Source organism: Delphinus delphis, chromosome 19 (assembly GCF_949987515.2).
Source record: "Delphinus delphis chromosome 19, mDelDel1.2, whole genome shotgun sequence".
Classification (NCBI taxonomy): domain Eukaryota; kingdom Metazoa; phylum Chordata; class Mammalia; order Artiodactyla; family Delphinidae; genus Delphinus; species Delphinus delphis.
In genome coordinates, this window is record NC_082701.1 from 1,670,762 (window position 1) to 1,694,202 (window position 23,441).

Below are 23,441 nucleotides of genomic sequence, written 5' to 3' on the forward strand. Positions count from 1 at the left end.
AAACATAAGAGCAGAAATCAATGAAATAAAAACAAAAAATACAGTAGCAAGTACTAGACGAATCTTAGAAACATAATGTTGCCTATTTGAAGAAGCAAGTTGCGGAAGAGTACATGTAACATTCCATTTACATAGGTGTTTGAAACAAGGAAAACTAAATGTGATGTCTGTGGCAAACGATTTCAGGTAGGATCTCTGTCTGAGCTAGAAGGGGTGGCATGGGATTGGAGAAGGAGGGAAGCAGGAGGAAGGAAGCAGTGAGCTTCCTTTGTTTGGTAGCCTCTTGCGGTTCTTCTTTTACGGCTCTCCTAGTCATATCCTCTGACCATGTTCCCACTTTTAAAAACAAGGTTATTGCTGACATGGAGGCACAAGTCCACAAGTTGAGAGAAGAGCTGATCAGCGTGAACTCCCAGCGGAAGCAGCAGCTGGTGGAGCTCGGTCTTCTTCGTGAAGAGGAGAAGCAGAGGACTGCTCGGGACCATGAGGCTGCCGTCAACAAACTGAAGGCTGAGTCAGAAAAGATGAAAATAGAGCTGAAAAAGACTCATGCCGCTGAGACAGAGATGACGCTGGAAAAGGTAAGATGCCCACCTGGATGTGTTATAGACAGTCGAGACCCGTGTTTGAGATCCACTGATGCCACCGTTATATTTAATCTCGAAGAGGTGGTGGACTTAGAATTACTCTCCAGTTGATAAACCATTCAAATGAGCAATCTAAGTGTCTTGCTGTATGTCTCAGGGAGTTTCCTGACTTTTCCCTTGACTTTTGTGGAAGGGATTGTATGGAATATCCCTTCCATAGTTATTAAACATACACTGTGAGAAAAGTGTTATAATATTATCAAATATTATACTGATTAGGAGTATTGGGGCTGTAACCTTGAGTTTTTCCTAAGGTAAGACTAGGTTTCAGATCTTTCTTATGTTGTCTAATGGTCATTTCTAGATTTTACAGTTTTTTATGTGTCCCATAGATGATGACATATTTTCCCAGATTGATATTTCAAATGAAGAACTTTCTTTAGAATTACACATTTTTGAAATATATGTCAGTATAATGTTTACACATTTTGAGTTGACTTATATTCCAGAGACAGCCTCAAATATTTGTTCTTCTGGTGTTCTGGAAAAGTATAAATATTTTAATCAGGTAGTAAAAGCGAATTGCTATTAATCATCACAACTGTCAACTGCCCCTTGAGTTCTTTAAGACCAACCTCTATCCTGGGATCAAGACACTGGGAAAGGGTAATTTAAGAATCTTCTGATTTTATTTTTTTCCTACCTCTTCTTGATCTTTAAATGGGAAGCCTTCATAGAGCATACCATGGCATTCCAGGTGCTGCTCTACTAATTTTACCTGGATTGTGGCCCTAAGGTGCTCACTTTGCATCAGTACCGTCATTTACCTGAGGGTCAGATTTCAGCAGACTGGGCCCGTGGCAGCCTGGCTCTGAACCCAGAGATAAACCGGAAGAGGGCTCTGAAGAGGCAGGAGTGAAGAGGCAGGAGTGCACCTGGCTTCCTGGAGGGACCGCAAGGAGGCCAGTGTGGCTGGGAAAGACGGAGGAGGGGAGGACGAGGGGCTGAGGTCAGGGACGAGGCCTCTGGGGACGGACCGGGCCCCGTAGGGCTGTGGAGGCCACTGCAAGGGCTTGGCTTTGGCCCCCATAAGTAGAGGAAGCCTGGCGTGCTTGGAGCAGAGGGCTCTCGGGCCACGCCCGCCTGCGAGGGTGAAGGTGGAAGTGGGGAAACTAGTTCAAAAGCTATTGCAGTGATTTAGACCAGAGTTGAGAGATGCTGGGCTTGGCCAGTAGCACTGAAGGTGGTACACGGGTCCGGCTGGGTTACGGTCTGATGGTCTGCAGACAGAGCTGACGGGATCTGCTTTGGGTTCAGACGTGGGAGTGAGGGGTCGGGGGAGAGGCGAAGGGAGAGAGAACCTGTGAGTGAGTCGCCCAGTGTGATTCCAAGGCGACTTGCTGGAGCCATGAAGCGAGCGGAGTTACGTGCCCTTTGCTGTGTGTGAGAGACGGCAAGAGCTGCGCAGGCCACAGGGACACGACCTGGCTGAGGGGCCTTCATACCCCAGTGAGGATGCTAGCAGTCATTCCATCAGAGCAGCGCGGAATCGTGCTCTTTGATGCCAAAATATACAAGGTGTCAGGAACTGGGGAATGTCCTGATACCGAGTAGTTTTCGCCCCCTGACAAGCGCACAGGAGAAGGGGAAGCTTACCGATGGGGAAGCTGCTGGGAGCTGACACACGCCGCACCTCAGCTCTGCTCACTGCCACCAAAAGTTCAAAGTATCTCCAAGTAAATGTGCTTAAATGGCACGGATACCAGTGCACCTCGAGTTTTTAAAACACTGGACATAGTAAAGCCAGACTTATAAAACATACAGCTTAGGCCTTCATTTTCTTGAATCACGTGTTCACATTTTAAAGGTTTCTTTTTAATAGGAGATGAATTTTTCAAGGATAGGTTTATATGTGTTACTAACGAATTGACAGGTTACAGATAATAAAAGAAATTAGTATTAGAAGCCATCAGTAATTTCTTTGGCAAGTATTTCTTGCATATTTTCTATATCTCAAAGGCATTATCCCAGGCACTTTGGGGCTACACAGAAAAAGGGAAAAAAAGGCACTGTCCTTAAGGAGATTATAAAACAGTAGTGGCTGCAGGACACACACACGTACACAGATAACTGTAATGCAAGGTAGAGTGTGAACTGGGGGGAAATGGTTTTCTATTAAGAAAATCAGGGGAAATTACCTGGAAGAGATGGATGTCACTTGAACTGGACACGGGTAATGTGTAGGATTTTCTAGTGTGTTCTAAGCCACAGGAATGACCACGGCAAGAGCCATGTGCGTGGCATAGCGGCTACTGAGGGAGGGTGGCCAGCGACGAGCCTGGAGACGGCGGGGGCGCCGGAGGCCTCCGAAGCTGTGGTGGGGATTAGGCTTCATGGGGTAACAGTGAGGAGGTACTGAAGGTTTTTTTTGTTGTTTTTGTTTTTTTGCTGTACGTGGGCCTCTCACTGTCGTGGCCTCTCCCGTTGCGGAGCAACAGGCTCCGGACGCACAGGCTCAGCGGCCATGGCTCACGGGCCCAGCCGCTCTGCGGCACATGGGATCTTCCCGGACCGGGGCACGAACCCGCGTCTGCTGCATCGGTAGGCGGACTCTCAACCTCTGCGCCACCAGGGAAGCCCAAGTACTGAGGGTTTCTAAGCCATGAAGTGTCAAGATTCGAGCGGTTATTAGGAGAATCTTTCCAAGGTGCCATGGAGTAGAGGTAGCTGGCAGGACTGGATTAATCCAGGTGACAGGTCCCCGAGGGCACCTCAGAGGTACGGGAATGTGGTGGGGGCCTCGTGGTGAGCACGGGCCAGAGGAGGCGTGTGTGAGAGTCAGCCCAGCCACGGCGCCGATTACACTTGTGAGGTGTAAACCCCGCCCTGGATGAATGGGGAATGTCACAGTCTCTGGTCCGGGGAAGGGGATGAAGTCGGTTATGAACGTCAGTTGCATTTGGACCCAGCTGTGACGTTCCCTTGCGGTCGAAGGGACGTCTGTAGCTAATCCCAGGAAGAGCAGGACCGGAGGAGTAGCCCTAGAATGGAGCCTGCGCAGGGAGAGTACAGACGGAAAACCAGCAGCTGGGGAGGGCTTCATCGGTGAAGTCGGAGAGATGGTCCAAGAAGGGCCCTTACGGTGAGAGGGACGCGAGGAAGAAGGCATTTTCATGGGAAGGAAGGAGGAGAGTATTCGGAAGGAGGCTTGCCAGGAATGCAACAGAAGACCCGGAAGGATGAGGGTGAGAGAAGGGCCCCAGGATTGGAAACCGAGAATCGTTGATGACCTTGGACAGATCGCTGCAGGTGGCGGTGTGGCCGGAGCACGGCTGCAGGGGTCAGGGAGGGGGGAGCGAGGGGCTGGAGGTGAGGGGAAGCCTGACGCTCCAGGGAGGTGTCACCCGGAGAGCAGCGGGAGTTACGGAGGGCGCTTAGGTGGAAACACCTGGAAATGCCTGGAAGAGGGAGAGAGAGACGAGAGACCCGCGCACCACTGCGGCTTGTGACCCGAGCGGTGAGGGCGTGAGCGCGGCAGGCAGGGCTCTGCTCCTGGGACCCGCCTCGCCCTCCCTGCCTGGGGTGCTCTCCCTGCCTGGGATGCTCTCGCGCGCGTTCTCCTATAGTCGTCCTCCCGCTTGTCCCCCGCTCTTCTTGCAGCCCCACCTCTAGCTGACGTCCTGTCCCCCTCCCTCCTCAGCACCTCCCGAGGTCTTCACAGCTCGTCTCACTCTCTGAATACGTCTTCATTTTTTTACTTATTTGCAACGCCCACCCCCCATTAGACCATAACCTCATTAGCAGGACTTTGTCTATCTCGTTCATTTCTGTACTGCCAGTGTCTAGAAAACTTGGCCCATGGTGGGTGCTCACCTGTGTATGTTAAGGAGGGGATGGCAGGAGCCGTGACTTTCTAGGGGGAAGAAGGAAGGAGAGAATTGGGAAGGATACAAAGGAGTCTGACGAGACTCGAGAAGAGCTTCTGTCTGATGCCATCTGGATCCTTAGTAAAGTATCACCGCAGTCTGTGCAGCCTGAGGAATTTCAAGACGAGTGGGACCCCTGGGCTGCAGGCTGAGCAGATGGTTGGGATGCAGCTGAAGGAAGGGGATGGAGGGAATGTGCACGGGTAGGATTGGGGTTCTGCAGGGAGAGAGCAGAGCATGGCGGGGTGAGTGTGGAAGAATGGAATGCCCTGAACTGAACTGAGAACACAAGTGATACAGGAAGATAGAAGCGGGGTTTAAGTGGAGTGATTTTAGCTGACATGGATAATGAATTGGAATGCAGGCACTTGGTGGCATCAGGAGGGCCTGGGGGACAGGAGGAGAGCATTAAGTTGCCATGTTAGTGCCATGAGTTTCAGAGTCCGTATGATAAAATACAAGTGCTCTGCTCTTGATGCGAAGAGCAATTTGCATTTCCCATTGATGTATATTTTTCCTTAACTAGTTGAAGGAGTTCCCCACGCAGTGAGAACAGCGCTGTGAGTTCCCTGAAACAGTCCTTGTGAAATATTCGTTTCCAAAGCTTCATGATCACGCATGGTGCCTCGTACAAAGTAGGCATTCATACATGTTAAGTGAATAAACAAATGACGATGAACTTAGAAATTAGTTCTGCGGTTTCTGCTACTGTGAATGGTAATACGAATAAATTAAAAATTGCCATTGATTCATCCAAGTTTGCTTTCAGAGCAGTATATGTACTTTGGGTAGGACAAGATGCACCTTATATTCAAATATTCATTTCTATTGTTGTAATTCCCTTCATATTAGTAAGTTAAAAGCAAAGCATAACATCTTTTAAAGATAGTTTTAAAAATTAATAGATATTTGAGTTCTCACTATAAAAATTTGAATTAGCTCTAATGAATTGATAGATAATTCTCTTGCTAGCCTGTTGTGTCATCGTGCATGTTACTTGAATTCTTCTCACTATGTCTTATAAAAGGTTTAATGTTTTATCATTTTAAAATAAATCTGAAAGTTAAAATATTTGCTAGTGTTTCAAACTCCAGTGAGAATTGAGGATTTAGAAATTGATTTTCTCTCATTAAGTATAAAGTTGAGGTTCAAAGAGGAGAGAATAACCCCAGAATAATAAATAATCTAAATGTAACCTTCCCTGTGGGTCTGGGTTGTTTCAGTAGCACTTACAATGTTAAGGTTATAAAAGAATTCCTAAGTCCAGATCCTCCCTGAGTTTCTGTCAGCAGCGATTTAGACCCCAGTGATATCTTCAATGGCTCTGAGTTAAGAGAAACATGAAATACCTCCACAAGGTCAAAATACTTGAAATAGAGAATCCAAGAGAATGAATGATTGACATTTGCAAAGTGAAAGCTGCTTTTCCAGCCTTTTAAAATCTTTTTAAACCAAATTGAAACAAAGTCCATAAAATCTGAACCTTTGAAAAATTAAAGAACATTATTATTAAATGATGGTCGTGGGTAACTCTCAGATGTTTGATTAAAACTTTGGTATTTTGGGGTTTCCCTGGTGGCGCAGCGGTTGAGAGTCCGCCTGCCGATGCAGGGGACACAGGTTCGTGCCCCCGTCCAGGAGGATCCCACGTGCCGCGGAGCGGCTGGGCCCGTGAGCCATGGCCGCTGAGCCTGCGCGTCCGGAGCCTGCGCTCCGCAATGGGAGAGGCCACAACAGTGAGAGGCCCGCGTACCGCAAAAAAACAAAACAAAAAAACTTTGGTATTTAAGATTTACCATTCTTTCAGAAGTCTATTCAGCTATTTTAAAAATAGCCTTTCTTGAAATAGAAGATATTTTAGAAAATATGGGAAATAGAGAGGTGTAAAATTCCTTGTTACTATCACCACCCAGAGATAACCAATAGTAGTAATTTAATATGTATATAAAATAGCTATATTAACTTAGCTGACTGAGATCATACTAAATAAACAGCTATGCCTTTTGCTTTTTTAAGAGCTATGCTAATAATATTCCAATGTCATTTGGAATTCTTTGAAAATGTAGTTTTCATTTTTTCATAATACTGTGTTTTATGGATGTAGCATGATTTAGTGTGAAATTCCTTTATTTTTAAACATTTAGCTTTAAACATTTTTATGTAAATTGATGCAAAAATTAACATCTTCATACATCAAATTTTGTCAACATTTCCCTTTTTTTACCCCTTAGTTTAAGATCCCAGTAGAATTACAGGATTGAATTGCTTTTCAAAACGGTTGTACTAATTTGTATTTTCCCCAACAGAATATCTGTTTTATCTAGACAGTCCTTAGTATTAAACCTCTTCTTTGATTTGGGGTGGGGGGTGGTGAAAAACGTTAATTGTTTCTAATTTGCATTTTTAAGAGTGAGACTGAACATATATAATAGATTTGCTATTCATGTTTCATTTTCTGAGAAGTGCTTGTTCACCTCCTTTGTCAGTTTCTCTTCTGTTAATGTCCTAGTGTTATCCTCATCACCTTATATAAACCTGTTTATGTTTAGGATGATGAAGCTCTTTGTGGCAGGTACTTTTGGTATTTGCCTTCTACTTTTGTCATTTAATTTTATGATACACAAAATTCTTATTTGTATTTGTGTAATCTATCAATTCCTTTGTGAAGTCTCCAGTATAAGTAGTTGTTTTAAGCTTCACGATTTGATATTTTAAAATATATGAACACATCAAGCATTTTCCACGCCGTACTAAGTAAAATGCTCTTATGAAGTTGACATAGTACTTACCCGCTTGGGCTCCTGGTCTGTAATTTTAATGGTATCTGAGGGATTATACTGGAATTCTGCCAGCCTGAAGTCATTAAAAGGCTTTGAGCAACAATTCAGCATCTTTTTCAAATTTAAGAAAAGCTCCATATGGTACAATTATTCAAAGCTAAGGTCATAGAAACTACTTAAACCTTTGAAATTTATAATTAAAGGATTAATATTAACTTATGAAGACGTCATTTTGGCTTAAAATGGATTTCTAATCTCAATTCTGTTCTTTTTACTTTGATCTTTTCCCTGAGTTTTTCCTTTGCTAAAAATGTGAAGTTTGTATCCTTAAATTTTTAAATATGATTCTCGAACAGTTCAGATTTATAAAAATTGATTGACAAACAACATCCCATTTGATTTTTACAGTATTCCACAAACGTTGATGAACTTCAAGTCGGTGTTTTCTTCTGGGTTTTTAACCCACAGCTTGGTATAATGGACTCTAATGATACCTCTAAAAGTAACAATAAATTAATCTGGAAAAGAAAAAACTTGCACAAATGGAAACTTGGAAAACTTTGGGTGTGTTCGTAATTTGAATATGATGGATTGGTGTTCATTTATATTGTTTAGAATTTTAAAGTATCTTCAAATGGCCTCAATCGTAAACCTTCTTTTGAATGGTGAAAGGGGCTATGTCTTATACAAAAGCTAAGATTTTTTGTCATTTTGACAATATATTCAAATCAGTCCAAACCACATATTTTAGTTCAATCAGTTAATGTATCTCTGTGTAACAAGAGGAACTGTGTGTTCCTTTGAGACTCAGTTTAACATCAATTCCCAGCTCTCTCCCACTTCTTCTGATTCTGATGCGAGGCACCTGTTTCACAGTGCTCCCACTAAATACTGGAATCGTATCTGGGGTGTCTGCTTATTCAGCCGAAGTAGCAGAGGATCTGTCATCATTCGTGCTTGAATAGTTACGTTGCCAGGGTTTTACCGCCCTCTCCTGCGTGGGCTGCAGAGTCGCGGGCCGGTGAGGTGGAGAAGCGCTGCTGCCTGATGCGCAGCTCCCCACCGTTTCCCTGAGACCCTCTCGCACCCCCTCTACCTGCGCTGCTTCCTGTAGCGGAGGGCTCCTGTTTTCCAGCAGATCTGGGAGAGCAAAGCAGTAGCTTCACTTCCGAGGCTATAGCTTTCCTAGGCTGGAGAGCTAAGTTTTACTAGGAGGAAATGAAAAGACAGTGTATTTTATGTTAGGGATTATTTGAAAATCAGATCTAGAATTATAAATGAATCATTGTTTATTTTTAAAGTAAACATTTAAAGTTTCTAAGATTAACCCCCCTTGTCATTCTGTAGCCTAACTTTCTAATACTCTAATCGTACCAGTATAAATGGGAGTTCTGCCACTCGCCAGTTGTTGTTGGTTTTATCCTTTTTGGACGTTCTTAAGGGAAAAATTTTTACCTAGAATAAAGGAAAAAACTCTTAGGTCAGTGCAGCAAGTGATAGTAATCGGTAAGTTATTGAAAGTAGAGCAGTTTACTTGCCGTCCTCAGAGACTGGTACCCAAACTAAGAGAGGCGGGAGCAAGTAAGTGAGCAGGTGTTTGTGCCCAGAGCCGTGTGTGTGTGTGTGTTTAAGGTTAGTATTGATAACTGTACAGGTCTTTTGATCCTTTTGGCTTCGTGGCCAAACCTATAGGAGTGTTATTTATTTATTTATTTGAAGCATACTTGACATACAATATTATATCAGTTTCATGTGTACAACATAATGATTCAACATTTCTCTACATTACGAAATGATCACCACAGTGTACGTTTAGTTACCATCTGTCATCATACAAAGTTAACACAGTATTATTGACTCTATTCCCCATACTATACAGTATATCCCCATTGTTTATTTTATTTAATTTATTACTTATTTTATGACTGGAAGGTTGTACTTCTTAATCCCCTTCACCCAGTTCATCTTGCCCCTCAACCTCCACTCCCCGCTGGCAACCGGTCAAACTATTCTCTGTATCCATGGGTCTGGGTTTTGGTTTGCTGTTTAGATTCCATATATAAGTGAAATCATGCACTATTTGTCTTTCTGTGTCTGATTTATTTCACTTAGCATAAAGCCCTCAAGGTCTATCCATGTTGCACATGGCAAGATTTCTTTCTTTTCATGGTTAAGTAGTATTCCACGTCTTCTCTATCCATCGATGGCTACTTGGGTTGTTTCCATATCTTGGCTATTGGAAATAACGCTGCAGTGAATATAGAGGAGTATATATCTTTGCAAATTAGTGTTTTCATTTTTTTCAAGTAGATACCCAGAAGTGAAATTGCTAGATCATGCGGTAGTTATATCTTTAATTTCTCATATTCTGTAGTGGCTGCACCAATATGCATTCCCACCAACAGTGTACAGATGTAGCCTTTTCTCCACATCCTTGCCAGCATTTGTTATTTCTCGTCTTTTTGATAACAGCTATCATGACAGGTGTGAGGTGACAGCTCATTGTAGTTTTGATTTGCATTTCCCTAATTACTAGTGTTGTTGAGCATCCTTTCATGTGTCTCTTGGACATTTGTATGTCTTTGAAAAAATGTCTATTTAGATCCTCTGCCCATTTTTTAATTAGTTTAGTTTTTATTGTTGATTTGTATGAGTTCTTTATATATATTTTGGATATTAACCCTTTATCAGATATAATTTGCAAACACCTTCTGCATTCAGTAGGTTGCCGTTTCATTTTGTTGATGGTTTCCTTTGCTGTGCAGAAGCTTTTTAGTTTGAGGCAGTCCCATTTGTTTATTTTTGCTGTTGTTGTCCTTGCCTTTGGGGTCAGATCCAAAAAAACACGGCTAAGACTGATGTCAGAAGCTTACCGCCGATGTTTTCTTCCAGGATTCTTATGGTTTCAAGTCTTACAAGTCTTTCAAGTCTTTAACCCATTTTGAGTTTATTTTTGTATGTGGTGTAAGATAGTGGTCCAGTTTCATTCTTGTTCATGTAGCTGTCCAGTTTTCCCGGCACCACTTATTGAAGAGACTGTCCTTTCCTCGTTGTATACTCTTGCCTCCTGTGTCGTACATTGACCATACACGTGCGGTTTTATTTCTGGACTCTCTATTCTGTTCCACTGATCTGTAGGTCTGTTTTTATACCAATACCATACTACTTTTTAATTTCTATAGCTTTGTAGTATAGTTTGAAACCAGGGAGCATGATATCTCCAACTTTGTTCTTCTCTCTCAAGATTGCTTTGGCTATTCAGGATCTTTTGTGTTTCCACACAATCTTTAGAATTATTTGTTCTAGTTCTGTGAAAAATGCCACTGGAATTTTGGTAGGGATTGCATTGAATCTGTAGATTGCTTTGGGTAGTATGGACATATTAATGGTATTAATTCTTCCAATCCATGAGCACAGAATATCTTTCCATTTATTTGTGTCTTCTTTAATTTCCTTCAGCAGTGTTTTATAGTTTTCAGTGTACAGGTCTTTCACCTCTTTGGCTGAATTTATTCCTAGGTTTTTATTCTTTCTGATTCAATTGTGAGTGGGATTGTTTTCTTGATTTCTCTTTCTGATAGTTCATTATTAGTGTATAGAAACACAACAGGTTTCCGTATATTAATTTTTTATCCTGCAGCTTTACTGGATTCATTTATTAGTTCTAACAATTTTTTGGTGGAGTCTTTAAGGTTTTCTATATATGGTATTATGTCATCTGTAAACAGTGACAGTTTTTCTTCCTTTTCAGTCTAGATGCATTTTATTTCTTTTTCTTGCCTAATTGCTGTGGCTAGGACTTCCAATACTATGTTAAATAAAAGTGACCAGAGTGAGTGTCCTTGTCTTGTTCCTGATATTAGAGGAAAAGCTTTTGGCTTTCCACAGTTGTATATGATAGTCATACACAGACTTTATTATGTTGAGGTACATTTCCTCTTTGTTGAGAGCTTTTATAAATGGATGTTGAATTTTGTCAGATGCTTTTTCTGCATCTATTGAAATGGTCAATGATTTTTATCTTTCATTTTGTTAAGGTGGTGTGTCATCACCTTATGAACCATTAGAATTATGAACCATTCTTGCTTTGGAGTAAATCCTACTTGATCATGGTGTATGATACTGTTAATGTATTGTTGAATTTGGTTTGATAATATTTTGTTGAGGATTCTTGCATCTATGTTCATCAGGGATATTGGCCTGTAATTTTCTTTTTTATGGTGTCTTTGTTTGGTTTTGGTATCAGAGTAATGCTGGCCTTCCTTGTAAAATGAGTTTGGAAGGATTCCTTCCTCTTAAATTGTTTGAAAAAGTTTGAGAAGGATAGATGTTAAATATCTTTGAATGTTTGGTAGAATTCACCCGTCAAGCCATCTGGTCCTGGACTTTTGTTTGTTGGGAGTTTTTTGATTAATGATTCAGTCTCCTTACTAATAATTGTTGTTGTCAGAGTTTCTCTTTGTGTGTGTGTGTGTGTGTGTGTGTGTGTGTGTGTGTGTGTGTGTTTAAGATTAGTAATGATAATTGTAAAATCCTTTTTGATTCTTTCAGCTTCATGGCCAAACTTATAGGAGTCTTATTGGACACAGCATCTTTTTTTCATAACACTGAAGAAAATAAAATGAAAAAATCTGTTTTATTAGTATCTTCATCAATGGTGACATGATTACAAATAACAACATAAATAATAATTTATGGCACTATCTTGATAGTTTACCATAAATAGTGAGCCTATACATCCCAATTTGCCCAGGAAAGTTCCTGTTTATACCTGTTGTCCCAGTATCCTGTATGATTTAATGTTTCCCTAGCCTCTTTCACTCTTAAACATGTCCCAGCTTGCATGCTAAGTTATATGATTACCCTAATTATGAAGGTACTTTTTATGTAAAGGAGGCATCTTTTCTTTTTATATATCCTATGACTTAATTATTAAACATTATAATGCTGAATACATATATTTTAAATGAGTACCTTTTTGACAGTAATACTGAACTTAGGTTTAGATAACTAGACTCTAGTTATTTTAATACCTCAACTAGCCTTTACTGATGTTTTTTTCCACACCAGACTAACATTTCAGTAGCATTCAATGCACTTAGCTCAAAAGTTTATTAGGAGACTTAAGGAAGTTGGAGTAAAGAGACAGAGCCTTCCTATCCACACTCTTGCCTTACTTTGCTTAGAGAGTCTCTGTGAGGGGAGGGCAGATGGTGAGCTGATGGGCGTTAGGTGTTGGGTGTTGAGTGTCAGAGCATAGTGCAGTGGAAGAGCTCTGGGCTGAGTGTCACGTCTTGTTCTAACCACTGTTCATAATGGAAGGGAAGCAATCATGCTATGTGAGGCAGGGTTTCCTGATTCAATATTGTGATGATTAAATAATGATTATAAGTGGTCAACTAACTGAGTTGAATTGAATACATTACAGGATACAGAAAAAAAAATGATGTACATGACTAGGAAAAGTGCAGTTGGCTTAAATAAACTTCTGCATCTTCACGAGTAATCAAGGAAACACTAATTGAGACAAGATGCTACTTCGCATACATTGAATAAACACATTATTTTAATAATACCATGTTTTGTTTTAAATTAATAATACCAAATACCAAGCGTGCAGTGAATAAATACTCTAAAACGTTGTTAGTGTGAGTAGAAATTGGTACAACCTTCCTGAAAGCCTTCAGTAACCTAAGTTATTAACTTTAAAAATATCTATCTCTTTTGACTTAGTAATTTTTCCTGGTTAGCATAATATTGATAATAAAAACCCCAGAAATATATCCCTCTAAACAGAAATTAATCTCACTCTGAATATTGTTAAAAAATGAAATAAAGTATTAGGCAATAGAATCTAATAGTGCATTTAAAACATCATATACCACGATCACATGGGTTTTATTCCAGGAATGCAAAGATGGCTTGATATTAGGAATGCTATTAGTATAATTCACTATATTGATAAATCACAAGTGAAAAATTGTATACAGTCTTCTCCATATTCTTCACAATGAGCCTAAGCTGCTGTAAAAAAAGAACCCCGAAACCGTGGACAAGTGAGATTGGGAGTTTACTTCACTCTCTCATCACAGTCTGGTTCAGGGGTGGGAACAAATTGTTCCGTCCCACTAGGTCATTCAGGAACCCAGGCTGGCTCGTGGAATGGCTCTGTCATCTTCAATGTGGAGCTTCCGCCTCTGCCTTAGATGGTTCCAGCCGTCACCACTTCTCAACCAGCAGGAAGGGGGGAGGAAGATGAGGACAAGTAAGTACTTTTTAGGAGGTGCCATGGCAACAGTCGCATGCGTCATCCCCACTCACGCTCCACTGGAGGAGTCTTAGCCCTAGGGCTGCGCCTGCAGAAGCAGGGACTTGTTAGCATGTGCGCATTACGAGTTGGGCGGACTATTATTTTAAAAAGAAGAACTGATGCTAAGGGGAATGAGCAGGCAATGGCACGTTTGTCATGCTTTTAGCGTTTGATACCTGTTCTGTGTAGAGTGGTCCTAGACGCTTGCTACAGCAGCGCACAAAGAGCCAGATAGTCCTGCCTTCTCAGAGCTCACATTCCAGCAGGAGAGACGGACTTAAGCCGAGAACGTGCTGTGTAAGCAGCATGTCCGAGTGCTATTGAATAAAATGATAGAGAAGGTTAAGGGAGGCTCTGGAGTTCCAGAGTTGGGACCATTTAAATAGTGTGGTCAGTGTTGGCCTCACTGATAAGGTCAGTGAAGGGGTTGAGTTGGCCTTGTAGGTATTTGGAGGAAGAAATGTACGGCACGGTGAACAGCCAGTGCAAGGACATGGCAGCGGGAGCATGGCTGGCATGGCCAAGGAACAGCAGGGAAGCCACTGTGAAGAGAGCAGAGCAGCCCAGGGAGAGGAAATGGGAGATGCGGTTCGGGGGACCCCAGGGGTCCTGACCACACAGGCCCTTTGAGCATGTCGTAAGGACTTTAACTGCAGGCATGGAAGAAAGCCGAGTACCGTGCCGTGATCTGACTCAGGCTGGAAAAGGTCATTCTGGTCGTGTGAGAGCACAGGTGAGAGGCCAATGACGAGGGCGCTGCAGTAACCCTCCTGAGAGGTGGTGGCGTAGACCAGAGTGGCGGCAGCGCGGGTGGCCAGGTTCTGGATGTATTATAAGTTGGAGCCAGCACGGCTTTCTGAGGGATTTGATATGGGACGTGAGACTAAGAAAAAGTAAGCTATAGATAAACTTACATTTAGGGGAAGAATGGAGATATGCTAGCTCATTTCCTTGTGTGATGGGTTTATATGGGATTTTTAAATTACATTTTTCAGTTTTTTCTAAATGTTCTATGTTATAACCACTTTGTAAGCTGAACAGTGATGTACAAAGGTCACCATCTAGTTATCTTATTGCCCTGCCCGTAGGCCCTAGGGCATCTTCAACTTTCTTCCCATTTTCTGCCCCTGGGAGACCAGAGTCACAAAGAAAGGGATGTGCTGGTACTCAACCCTGGAGTTACATGAGTTACATCAGAAACTGTTCAGCGTGATTGTGACATCAGTAGCCCCTGCCCACCCCTGCCTGAATCCCTGTCCCCTGACTCATCTTTCTGTCAGGGCAGGGCAGCTGTGCCCTCATTAGCCTCGAAGAGGGTTGTCCTGCAGGCTGTTCATCCGGCTCTCATCTTAGCTTCTGGAATCTTCCTGAGGGTCAAAGGAAATGTGGGCTTCTCTGACGTCAGACTCCTCGTCTCTCAAGGAGAGTCAAGCCCTGCGTCTGGTGGGGATGAAAGGAGAACATGGTAACACCCCCGAGACAGAGCAGGCTGGTGGTCTGAGGCCCCTGAGGGACACAGGACCGTCTGGCCTCAAAGAGAAGAAGGTAAGACTGAGACACAGGGCAGGGGTCTTCCTAAAAGACAGATCTCATTGCTGGGCTGGATCAGGCCCCTGGCAACGTCAAAATGGCCTCTCGCCTCAAAGAGAGTTATTTTAATGAGGCGGGGACAATGGAAGGAATGAAACTCTGATTCCATGTGACTGAAATCAGAGCCTCCGTCTAGACCTGTTGGACAGCTGCCCTGAGAAGCACCAAGGAACAGCGTCAGGCAGAACCTTCAGGACAAGGTGGACTGTGAGCGAATGGCGTTTCCCACTCCCGCTTAAGAACTTCCGGGTACCATTGCCCACGACAAAGTGAGTTACCATGGCACCTTAGTTTTCTGACAAAGGGTTTATATAACCTCGTTTCTCTCTTCTATTTTCTCCTTTTTTTCCCTCTTATTAATTTTAATTACCTTAATTTTTTGGTGTACAGTTCAGTGGCATCGAGTACATTTAAATCATTGCACCATCCATCTCCAGAACTTCTTTCTTCATGCAAAACCTACATGATGCCCATTAAACACTAACTCCCTGTTTGCCCATCCCCCAGCTTCTGGAGGCCACCATTTTCCCCTCTGTCTCTGTCTCTGGCGACTCTGGGTGCCTACGTGATGCCCATTAAACACTAACTCCCTGTTTGCCCATCCCCCAGCTTCTGGAGACCACCATTTTCCCCTCTGTCTCTGTCTCTGGCGACTCTGGGTGCCTACGTGATGCCCATTAAACACTAACTCCCTGTTTGCCCATCCCCCAGCTTCTGGAGGCCACCATTTTGCCTTCTGTCTCTGTCTCTGGCGACTCTGGGTGCCCCACACGAGTAGAATCCAGCAGCGTTGGTCTTTTTGTGACTGGCAGATTTCACTTAGCATATCGTCTTCCAGGCTTATCCACCTTATAGCGTATGTCAGAACTTCTTTTTTTTCAAGACTGAATAATATTCCATTGTATGTGTGTATAGACCACATGTTGTCTACCCATTCATCCCATCAATGGACACTTGGGTTGCTTCCACCTTTTGGCCATTGTGAATAATGCTGCTATGAACATGGGTATACAGATGTCTGAGTTGCCGCTTTCAGTTATTTTGGGTATATATTGAGTAATGGAATTGCTGGATCATATGATAATTCTGTTGTTAATTTCTTGAGAAATCTGCCGTGCTGTCTTCTTTAGCTGCTGCACCATTTTACATTCCCACCAGCAGTGCACAAGGGTTCCAGTTTCTCCACATCATGGCCAACACTTGTTGTTTTTGCTTTTTGTTTTTATAGTAGCCATCAAAATGAGTGTGAAGTGGTGTCTTCTTCTACCTTTAACTGTCTCCCCCACCACAGACACATCTGTGCTGTGCCCAGGCCAGACGCTCGCTCTGTAAACAAGCAGGCTGCAAACACTCTCCCTTCCTGGCTCCACGCGGGCAGTGCCCTCTGCCTGGAAGACCTGCCAAACTCATCCTCGTTCAGCACATGGCCTGCCCGTCTCCCCCTTCCTACACCAGCTCCTGAGAAATCATGCTCTTTCCGATACTCCTGTAATTCTTCACTGATTGCTCTCTTTTTAAAATATTTTTAATCAAGATATAACTTACATACAGATGATGTATAATTCCACAGATTTTGACAGACCATTGCCACAGTCAAGATGACTGTTCCATCAGCTCAGATATCCCTCCAGACCTGGGGTGTCGCCCCTGTCCCTCCCCCAGCCCCAGCTCCTGGGACCCGCTCATCTGTTTTCTGCAGCTATAGATTTGCCTTTTCCGGAGTGTCATATAAATGGATCATTCGATATGAGCCTTTTGAGTCTGGTTCTTTCCTTTAACATCATGCATTTGAGATTCATTCACGTGTGTGTCACAGTAGCTCGTTTTTTTTGTTTATTTTTTTTAAAATAATAATATTGCATGGATGTACCAGTTTGTTGAGAAATTTGGGGACTGTTAAGCATTCATGTAAAGATTTTGTGTGAACATAAATGTTTTATTTCATTTGGGTAAATAGCAAGGAGTGGGATTGCTGCGTTATATGGTAAATCTATTTTTTAACTGTACCAGAAACTGCCAGTCTTTCCGCGGTGGTCATATCACGTTGCACTCCCATCAGCAACGCGTAGTAGTTCCAGTTGCTCTGCCTCCTCACCAGCACTTGATATTCTTGAGTTTGTCATATTACTTTAGCCACCCTAATAGGTGTACCTCATTGCACGTGTATTTCCCTGCTAACTAATAATGCTGAGCATCTTTTCACGTGTGCATTGCTCATCTGAATATCTTCCTTGGTAAAATGTTTATTTAAGTGTTTTTCTAATTTTATATTAAGTTGTTTACTTTCTTATTACTGAATTTTGAGAGTTCTTTATGTATTTTAGATACAAGTCCTTTATAAGATATGTGATTTGAAAACCCTTTTCATAGTCAATGGCTTCTTTTCATTCCTTTATCTTTCAAAGAGCAGAGGTTCTTAATATTTATGAAGTCTAGTTTATCATTTTGTTCTTTTATAGATAGTGCTTTTGGTGTCACATCTAAGAAAATGTTTGCCTAACTTAATGTCACAGGGGTTTTCTCCTGTTTTCTTTTACAAGTTTTGTAGTTTTAAGTTTTATATTTATGTTCAATGTTGAGTCAGTTTTGGGGACTGGTGCAAGATACAGATTAAGATTCCGTTGTATCAGCACTGTTTGTTGAAAAGACTGTCTTGTGTGTATTGAATCACCTTTGCAGCTTTGTTGAAAATCAGTATACTGTCCATGTGTGCAGCACTACTGGACTCCCTCATTTTGTTCTATTGACGTATATGTCTTTCCTTTTCCAGTACCACACCATCTTAATTATTGCAGCTTTTATAGTCAGTCTTGGAGACTGGTAATGTGAGTTGTCCAACTGTGTTCTTTTTCAAAATTGTTTTGCCTATGGTAGTTCCTTTGCTCTTAGAGTCAGCATAATGAATTCTACACAAAATCCTGCTGGGATTTTTCTTTTAATTGTGTTAAATCTATTTCTCAGTTTGGAAAAAATTGAAATCTTAATGATATTGAGTAGTCCAGTCCATGAACTTAGACTGTCTTCTCGTTTATTTAGTTTTCTTTGATATCTTTCATCAGTGTTTATAGCTCTTAGCATATAGATGTTGCATTTATTTTGTTAGATTTATGCCTTTCATTTCATGTTTTTAACTTTAATTCCCAATTGTTCATTACTAATATGCAGAAATACAATTTGTTATAGTTTGTTATAGTGATTGTTTATCCTGTGACCTTTCTAAACTCACTTATTAGTTCCAGTCACTTTTTTTATAGATTCTTTGGAATTTCTACATAATCAGAGAAGTATCTGGTATTTGATAGTTTTCCCTGTGGGGGAATTAATTTTAATGTAATGAAGCAACATATGTCAACATATTTTATTTCTCGCACTAGCATATTTTATCACTAGGCTGATGAATTTTAGAAAATGACTTCTCAAAACAAACCTAACGTATGAAGAGTCAGGTGAGGTCACACTAACCAGAGAAAATGCTTATGAGACACGGAGGTCCTGGTTTATTTGAGTGTGTCCTAGGACACACATGTGGCTTCTTAAATAACAGTAATACACAGATATTTTAAGTGCCTCTTTTTTTTTTTTTTTACGCTACGCGGACCTCTCACTGTTGTGGCCTCTCCCGTTGCGGAGCACAGGCTCCGGACGCACAGGCTCAGCGGCCATGGCTCACGGGCCCAGCCGCTCCGCGGCACGTGGGATCCTCCCGGACCGGGGCACGAACCCGTGTCCCCTGCATCGGCAGGGGGGCTCTCAACCACTGCGCCACCAGGGAAGCCCTTAAGTGCCTCTTTTTAAGATACAAGTTATTCTTGGTCTTGACTCTCCATATTAATCATTCTTTTTAAACATCCAAATGATTTAAGATAATAGTTTATGGACATATTCTAAATATTGCATTAGATTGAGAACCTCTACTACTTAAATAACTATAAAATTTTTGCAAAAACAACAGTATCGAAATCAGGCCCAAAATATATTTCTCCTACACACGAAAAACTGGTGGGAAAAAAAACCCCACCATTGCTTGTAATATGTCACTCTCAGTGAAAGAATGTCCTTTTAAAAGAACAATATCACTTTGATAGTTGAGAAGTTGTTTTTTTTTAAATGTTGGAATCCCCAAATTATGTAGAAAAATCTGACTCCTGTCTCTTAAAATTATAAAACCCTTAAAAATATTTTCTCTTTTTAAATTGATTACAACATTAGGGTATGTTTTGAATTTTATATTCTGAATATATACATATGGAGAGAGAGGCAGAGAGAGAACGCTGAGATATATGTCCAAAAAAGTTACTAATAGATACACACATATGCGTGCATATATCCACAGAGCACACTAATCCATTTCAGTAATGGTATAGGCTGTATCATTGCACTTATGGCTGAAACACAGCTAACCAGCCAGGTGCAGAGTATTGCATGCTATTTTTTTAAATGTTCACAATGTATTACAAATTATTATTGGAAAAAAAGAAAAGCTACACTTTTAAGTATGTGCAGATGTGAATTTTGGCGAACAGAACTGTTTTTAATATTCATCTATGGTATTTTCTTGGCAAAGAAAACAGACATTTGTTCCCACTGCATGAATTTAGCAGCTCAGTAGACATCCTAGGAATACTCTAAGGAAGCAGCCCTGGTCATGGAAAACATCTCTTCAAACCTCAGTATCTTTGAATCTTACTTGTGACAGCTGCTTTTACTATTACACGTTTCATATTATGATTGGATGAGGAATTTTAACAGATTTTTAAATGAGATTTTAAAGATTTATAGTTTAGGCCCATATTTCTACTAATTATTGCAATTCTAGCATGGATTATGGTACTTATTCAACCCAGATTAACTTACTAAATTGAAGGAAGCCTTGTACAGTTTAGAGACTTCCTGTGAACAAGAAAGTATTAGAGTTGCCATCCTTAGCGCATAACTAATGGCCCGTTTCGTCCTGTATTTGGTGTCTAATAACACAAAGAGGGAATAAATGGGTGATGTGAACTTCCAAATCTTTAGTTTCCTTAGTTTGTGGGTGAATGAGTCAACATATATTTAACAAGCGTTTACCGTATACTTAGCTCAGTGCTGATCAGGAAAAGGAATGTAAATCTGTCCCTGCTTTCTGGAGACTTTTCTTATAGTGGTGGTAATGAGAAATACAAGCATAAAAGAACTTTAAAAACTATATAACAATGCATAGTAAAATTCTAGATTAGGGTACAATGCTAGAAATCTGAGGTCTGGGTAATCAGAGGCTGTTTTATGGAGAAGATGGTCTTTGAAATACAATATTTGAATTGACACTAGATACAATTTTCTGAGGCAGCCCAATGGGATAAAAAAATGGCAAGCTGAGAGCTTAGGACAAATTGGGGGAATGTCAAACGGTAATTATGAAAGCTCTACTTATAAAAAGATAGAAGATGACTTTGTAAAACTTTTTAAACTTTTTATTTACACTTCCTGAGAAGTTGCAAACATAGTGCAGAGAATTCCCACATGTCCTTCACCCTGCTTCCCCCCTTGCAGCACCTTACTTACCCGTAGTGTGGTCACTGAAACCAGGCGGTTACCACTGGTAAAAAAGACTTGACCTTTACGCTGGTGAGCAACCGTAGACCTCCTCTGCATCTCACCAGGTTCCCACTAACGCTCTTTTGGTGTTAAGGGCCCAGTCAAGGGTCTGACAATGCGTTTAGTTGTCATACCTTTTTAGGCTCCTCCAGTCTGTGACAGTTCCTCAGTTTTTCCTTATTTTTCATGACCCTGACACTTCTGAATAGTACTAGTTATTTTGTACAATGTTTCTCATTTTGGATTCATGTCATGTTTTTCATGATTAGATTGAGGTCCTGCATTTTTGGCGAGAATCCTACGGAACTGGTGTTGTGCCCATCTCAAGGGCATAATATCGAGGGGTACATATCGAGATACTGTATTTGTGGTGACATTACCATCGATCGTGTGGTTAGGTGGTATCTGCCAGGTTTCTTTGTTGTAAAGTTATGTTTCCCCTTTGTAACATGTGAGATATCTTCAGGAGATATTCTGAGACTATTTAAGTGTCCTGTATCTCCTCAGACTTGCAGCTACTACTTTTATCATCCATGGGTGAATCTTGCCTGCGTTTTTTTTGTTTTTTTTTTTTTTTTACTCGAGCTCTTTTGCAGTTCTGGCATTTTCTGGCTTTAACTTATGCTAAGGGTGGTGTTGTTGTTTTTCCTTTTTACTTTTCCGTATCTTTAGGGGAGAAAATATTAGAACTCAAAGATGACTTTTTAAATGCAAGTTTTTTGAGAGTAAGGGATCAAATCTAGAGGGAAATAAAAAGAAAAAGCATGAAGCTAGAGGTAAGGTTTATGAAAGAACAATGAACGCTAAGAGGGTTTGTATTCCTCCGTGGGAGCGACATGCATTTGACTCCACATTTGTCAGGAACAAATGTAGAGAGAGCATCACAATTAGAACAAAATTCAGTGCAAAAAAAAAAAGATTCACTGCAATATAATTTTAAAAGTCATTCGTTCAAATTCCTGGAATTGAACTCTTCAGAGAAAAATTTACTAGGGGCTCTCAGTGAAGAAGACAGTATGTAATGTGGTTAATATCCTCCAAACATTTTCATGGAACACGCCATTTTTATAGGGTATTTTCTTAAAATGGAGGTCTAGTAGGTATCATTTTGCCTTTAACTTTTCTAAAAGAGTGATTATTAGAGTGAGATGTAATGGATTAGAAGTCGATCTGAACTCCAGAGGCCCTTAGAACTCACAAACTGTTTGAAGGTTTGTTAAATTATTTGGGGATCCAATTACTGACCAGATAGTTTTCACTTTAACAAAAATTCAATTTCTGCTATTCAAACGCTACAGTACTAAGTAACCAAAATCTTCTCATGATAGTACTTTCTCTGGAGTAGAAATCATTTAGTCTCAAACCATGTAAAACAGATTAAATAGAGATGTCCCCAAATGACCTTTTTATAAAATAGTACCACAATATTAACCTTGCAGAGAAAATTAACAAAATTGACATTTGTCAAGCATTCGCCTTATTTGTTGTAATTCTTGACTTCTTCCTTCTGGTTTTGCCTTTTTTTTAAATTGACATATGGTTGATTCACAATATTATATTAGTTTCAGGTGTACAGCACAGTGATTTAGTGTTTTACAGATTATACTCCATTAAATGTTATTGTAAGATAAAGACTATAACTCCCTGTGCTGTACAGTGAATCCTGGTTGCTTATCTATTTTATACATAGTAGTTTGAATCTCTTAATCTCATACCCCTAACTTGCCCCTCTGCCTTTCCTCTCCCCTCTGCTAAGCACTAGTTTGTTTTCTATATCTGTGAGTCTGTTTCTGCTTTGCATATATATATATATTCATTTGTATTTTTTTTAGATTCCACATATAGGTGATATCATACAGCATTCGTCTTTCTCTGTCTGACTAATTTCGCTAAGCATAATATTTTCTAGGTCCATCCACGTTGCTACAAATGACGGCATTTCATTCTTTTTGTGGCTGGGTAATAGTCCATTGTTTATATGTACCACATCTTCCTTATCCACTTGCCTGTTGACAGTGCTTGAGCTGCTTCCATGTCTTGGCTCCCGTCAGTAGTGCTGCTGTGAACATTGGGTGCATGTATCGTTCCGCATTAGCGTCAGGTTTTGCTTCTGACCGTAATCTTACCCACCGGCACAGAACCCTGAGAACGGGTGTTAAGAGAAGTGGGAAGCAGAGAAAAGGCACTCATACGCTGCCTAGGTTATCCCTCACTGTGTTTCTATCTCCAAAGAGCTAGAAGTATTTAAGATTTTGACATTATCTTAAAATATGGGACTTTTGATCTGCAATGAAGGCTTTGCTATTTTTAACAGAAAAACTTTAAAAACCCCTTTCACAATATTTATATGAATGGCTGCCCACCTGAGATATGCAAAGTGTATTTGTACATTTAGAACAACTTTAGTAAAGGAACGCTAAATGCATAATTACTGTTTTCATTGTATGTCCCATTAGGGTCTGGATTTCTGGATTATTTTGCCAGTCGCCACATCAGCAGTTGACTTTGGTTGAACTTCATATTCCAGTTAAGCATTTGCTGAGGACCTAAAATGTGAGCTTGGGAATGTGTTAAAGACCAAAGATACAAAGAAGAAAATTTATCATTATTGATCAAAACATGAAAGATTAAAAAATATTTTAACACAGATTTTTTCTTTTTTTGCGGTACGCAG

The 23,441-nt window shown here is 40.9% G+C and overlaps 1 protein-coding gene across 10 annotated transcripts in view; it reads left to right on the forward strand.

Moving 5' to 3' along the window:
• Positions 1–23,441, forward strand: part of CEP112 (centrosomal protein 112) — a 418,686-nt gene that overhangs the window by 261,839 nt on the left and 133,406 nt on the right. For all 10 annotated transcript variants that reach the window (XM_059998183.1, XM_059998182.1, XM_059998189.1 and 7 more), the window contains one exon: positions 351–581. In XM_059998183.1, the coding sequence (XP_059854166.1) occupies positions 351–581 (231 nt within the window). The remainder of the gene's footprint in view (positions 1–350; positions 582–23,441) is intronic.